Genomic DNA, 4,955 nt, shown 5'->3' on the forward strand with positions numbered 1-4,955 from the left:
GGGTGCAGAGAAAAGGGTAGCTACTTTCCAAAATGTTACGATAAAGTGGCTGACATAGGCTGTGAGACTAGCACATGGCCCCACAGATGGGAAAAATTTCTTCTTGGACTACAACTGGTTTTACAGAAATTGTTCAGAGTATGGCAAAGGCTAAAATATTTGTTTGAAATATTCTGATATGTATCACTTGAGAAACTCATTCTCTCCTGTGGAATCAGGGAAACTAGATGCAGTAATTCACTGCATGTATAGCTGTTTTGTCAACTATCTGGCACACAGCATGGACAAAAATCTAATAGTATGTGGGCTTCTGGTTCCAAAGTACAAGTTTTAATTGCTCCCCATGCCATTACAAGCCTCTCTTTCCAACATTATTCACTCAAGGATTTTGGGCATACACCAGAAACCTGTGATTATATATTTCTGCTTATGATCGCATCATCAGCTACATTGCCAGAGGTCACGTAGTTCCCAAGTTCTTTCCAAAGCAGCAAGCAAACCCCTGCTAAAAAATTCCACTCCTGAAAGAAATAATTTCTGGCAACAGCTGTGTGCTGCCACCCGAGTAACAGGAAGGATTCCTGGTGCACTATCTGACTTTCAGAGGGTTTCTCTGTCCTTTGGCCAACAGGAGAAACCATAAGAGTTCTTCAAGCTTCACACACAACAGGGGACGTTAACTGTATTACAGAAGTTTCAAGGACTGCTGACCTAAAACTCTATGGCTTTCAAAGAAAATTTTCAAGCAAGCCAGCTGTCCCTGGTTGTGTGAAAGGGACAGGCAAACCAAGTTAAGACTGTTCATCTTCAGTTTTCTAAGGGTTAAATGAGTCATGCACTGAAGCATTACTTGGAGGGGAAGGAGGAAGCACAGAAAACATTTCTTACCACAGTTCTGAATGAAATGCCTGCAATTTGGTAATAGGTGTGTTATATTTATGTTGAGGCTAAGTGGGATGAGAGAGCTAAAGGTGCTAAATTTGACCTTTCCCCTACAAATCATTAAACAGTCGCTCACAGTTTAAGACTTCAGGTCAAGAGACCTCAGCCTACTTAGACCTCAGGCAATAAAAATCAAAATTAAAATCTTTTGTTAATAATAATGGAAGACAAGAATGAGATAAAGCGCAAACATTCCATACTAAATAAGGATTTCATCTTAACATCCCTTCTTCTCTCATCTTCATGATGAAACACATTTTTGAAAGGAAAACTTCCTGCTTGCTGGTCATCTAAGTCTGGTATTCCAGAGAGCAAACACCTTCCCTTCTGGGGGCAGAGGAAGTTTGCTGTGATCATCTTTAGCAGTTGTGAATGTTTGTTGGAGCCCAGCCATTTTATCTTGAAGGCAAAACTGTACAAGTTCAGGTAGAGGGGCCTGCTTTATTTCTATAAAGAGCAAATATTGTAAATTTAGCTTGTCTTTCTGACTCCATGAATAGAGGGTCTTACCTGCTGTCCCAAGACCTGGCAAATTTTTTCAGCCTCTGACTGGTTATTGCCTTTCTGATCAGAACCCATAGCTGTGCTGTAAAATATACTGCTTCGGACAGATTCTTTTAATAATAAGCATAAAGTAAGATATATGGGTGAGAAGAAAAAAGTAGAAAGCTAAAAAAAAAGCATGATGTAGAGAAGTCAAGGGTTTCTCAAGATATAGCCAATGATGATGAAGGCAGTTCTGTTGCTGCAGATACCCTCTCAGTCCCCTTGGTCAGGGTATCTCTTAGGATCAAAATGGTACCAGGACTCTATCAGAGGATGGAAACTAGAGCTCTGACTGTCAATTCACTGCTTCTCCCTCACAGCAGTGCCAAACTATGAGCCCCAAAAGATGAAGTAGCTGCTCTTTCCTTTTTTTTTTTTTAAAAAAAAAAGCAAAAAACCCCAAACCTTTCTTCCTCACTCAGTCCTCTTTTGTGGCATGGCCATTTTTGTCCACCTGTGTGGGACGTTCACAGAGTCCTGTATCTGGTCCTGTATTTTAAGCTTCACTGAATCTGATAAAACACTACCCAGGAACCATCTCAAGCTCCGGACTTCTAGACGTCTTCTCAGGATGTGTAACTGTCTTTCTTGCAAACTAATTTTGGCAGAAGAGGTCCTGTGACCAAGCTGCCTAAGCCTTGTGATTAATGCAGCTCTGCAAACTCTCTAGCAACTCAAGCACTCTTCCACATGACTGTACCAACTGCTCCAGATTTTATTCTGCTGAGAAAAATTCACTACAGTATTTCAAGCTCTATTTCAAAATCCACATCTGAACTCATTTGTGATTTGCTATATCTGTATCAATCTCAAGAGGCTTCCAGTAAGGTGGGTTGAATTTTGCCTACAGTTAGTAGGCAGCATAGACAACGATGTAGAAACAAGGTTCTGTAACAAAAAGTTAAATACATTGACAACCAATAGAAATCATAAAGTATTTATTGCTTCACCAAGAAAAAAAGAGAAGAAACTCCATTAGAAAGATTCTTAATCTGTTTTCCCACACCTCTTTTCATCAGCTGTTGGCAAGTTGATGCTAATAGCTGCCCTCAGGTTAGCCCAGAAAAGGGCACGCTTGCTTTTCTCCTTCGGCCACTCCAGGTAGGTTCGCTTTGCCATCAGAGCCTTCAGCTTGTGATACCTGGCAGGGATAACATACGGAGGGATCGGCTCCAGTAAAATGAGGATTAAGCTGTTGGAATTCTCACTGAATAATTTGTGATGGGCAAAGTACAGCTCATAGTGACACCACTCGCTCTGCACAAAGTTGGGAGACAACACAAAGATCGATTTGTAGCTCTTCTCAATGCAGTTAATGATGTTCTCCACAATGCTCTTGCCGGGGATAAAGTTTCTCTCGTGCTGGCACAGTTGTACACAGCCTTCCCCCTTCTCCAGGTTCGGGATCAGCTCGTTCTTCACCCACAACGAATCGCGCTCGCTGTAGGAAATGAACGCATGAAACTGCAGAACGGTCTCCTGCTCTTCGGGGTGGTCATGCCAGGCTCTCCGCTTCGTCTGCGTCCACTGCCACGTCATCCGCACGTACCATGGCACATCCAGGTAGATGCACAGAAAGGCCACGACAGCCACCAGCACCAGTGTCAGCAGCAGAGCTGTCACAAGCAAGAGCACCGTGTTGCAAGCCAGTTCCGTCAGGTGGAAGTCCTTCAGCTGCGTTCCTCGCAAGTCTTCCGGGTACTCGCACACATACGCCGCCGGCCAGCCAAACAGCTTCCCCCCAGACCGCCTCTCCAGACGGATAAAGGCTTGCAGTTCGCAGGAACACTTGAATGGGTTGTGCCCGGCTTGTAGCTCCCTGACCCTTGGGCAGCTCTGGAAGAAGTCGGCAGATGGGGTGAGGATCGAATTCATCTCTATGTTCAGGAACTCCAAGGACGTAAAGCCACTGCACCCCGGCAGGTCAGCCAGCCTGTTCGATGCCAGATTCAGCTCTTTCAAGGATTTCAGCTCAGCCATCCCCTTGGGGACGCTGGAGATCTGGTTGTTTCGTAGGTCGAGTTTTTTGATGTTGACTGGCAAGCACTCAAACACAGAGTCCATCAACTGATTTGAGGACAGGTCCAACTCTGTCAGAGACTCAGCCCACTGGCATTGCACATCAGCTCCATCGTGACGCAGCAAGTTGCTGCTGATGTCCAGATATTTCAGTGATTTCATATGGCTGGTCATGAAGCTTACCTTCGGAAGGCTTTCAAATTTATTCTTCTGCAAGATTAACGTCTCCAGTTGAACTAATTTGTCACAGTTTTGAAAAAGAAGATCTGTTAAATCATTCTTTAAAAAATTCAAGTATCTAAAGGGACTGTCAGATGAAGGACATAGCATGTGTATCATCTCTGATTCAGCTATTGTCAAGGCTGCAATATTCATGTCTGCAAATATTTTGTATAGGTCATCCTGTGAGAAGTACAGATCTGTGATTAAAACTTTCTTCATTGTCAGTGCTTTCATAGAGGTACCTGAATAGTCAAAGTCATATCTTTTGATGTCCGACAGTTGTGTTACACTGTCAATATTGAAGTATTCAATGGATGAGCGCCATACAGTCTGAAAAACTTCCATAAGAGCATTCCAGTCCACTGACACAGTTGTCAGTGTCAGATTTTGTAACCTGGAGCCTTGTCTGAAATTAGATAATAAAGTTACTAATTTTTTTACATTGTAATTTGTGATTTCTGACAATGACAGGCTTTCTGTAGTATTTTCTATCACAAGCCAGTCATAATTAACTTTGGACTGATGACTATTTGTATACAGGAGTGGCAAGCTCTTGACTTTTTTGTCAGAACCATCTTCCAGAAAATCGTTAGAAACAGAAGTAAACAGTTCATTTTCCACAGACAGGCTGACATGGTTCCAAAAAGTTAATGCAAACAGACAGTTGTAAAGAAAACAGTTTCTGAGAGATCTCATATTTTCTGTCATATTGGTTTCTGGTTCCTTGAAGATGCTCAATACTTTTCTCATCTGTCCATCTTTGTACTAATCCTGTAGCAAAACAAACAAAAACAAAAACCAGACTGTATCATTAAGCAGCTATGCAGGAACCATCATAGAGATTGATTTTTTTGGGTTCCGATTTCTCAGCTCTTCCTTTGACTCAAAAAGCAATGAAGGCACTTATTATCACTCAGCAGAGGCATTCTTCATTAAGGGAACACCACTGAAATTTCTATTTGGCAAATACTGAGTCTGTTTCTTCCAAAACATGTCTGATTTCATAGGTAACTAAAACTTGCTGCTTATTTACAGAATTACTACTGTGATTCAATGTATTATGAAGGCTTCCCACAATGGTATAATACACGTTGATCAGAAAGTACAGTATTTGAGGTCAGTATGGTCATCCTCTCCTCAGATTCTCTCTTGAAGGATATGAACTAGACTCGGGGACTTTTTTTTAAATGGACTTGTGACTATACAACCTGGACTGAAACACAGGA

At 42.1% G+C, this 4,955-nt stretch overlaps 1 protein-coding gene across 1 annotated transcript; it reads right to left on the minus strand.

The window, feature by feature from the left end:
* Positions 1 to 2,475: 2,475 nt before the first annotated feature.
* On the minus strand, positions 2,476 to 4,437 carry LOC137664914 (toll-like receptor 6). The gene has a single exon (XM_068403555.1). The coding sequence runs from the start codon at positions 4,435 to 4,437 to the stop codon at positions 2,476 to 2,478; it is 1,962 nt and encodes a 653-aa protein (XP_068259656.1).
* Between the last annotated feature and the right edge of the window lie 518 nt (positions 4,438 to 4,955).

The sequence above is a fragment of the Nyctibius grandis genome, chromosome 6 (assembly GCF_013368605.1).
Source record: "Nyctibius grandis isolate bNycGra1 chromosome 6, bNycGra1.pri, whole genome shotgun sequence".
Classification (NCBI taxonomy): domain Eukaryota; kingdom Metazoa; phylum Chordata; class Aves; order Nyctibiiformes; family Nyctibiidae; genus Nyctibius; species Nyctibius grandis.

Bases quoted from the DNA above. Each gene is read 5' to 3' on its own strand.
- LOC137664914 (XM_068403555.1), bottom strand. From the start codon at position 4,437: ATGACAGAAAATATGAGATCTCTCAGAAACTGTTTTCTTTACAACTGT.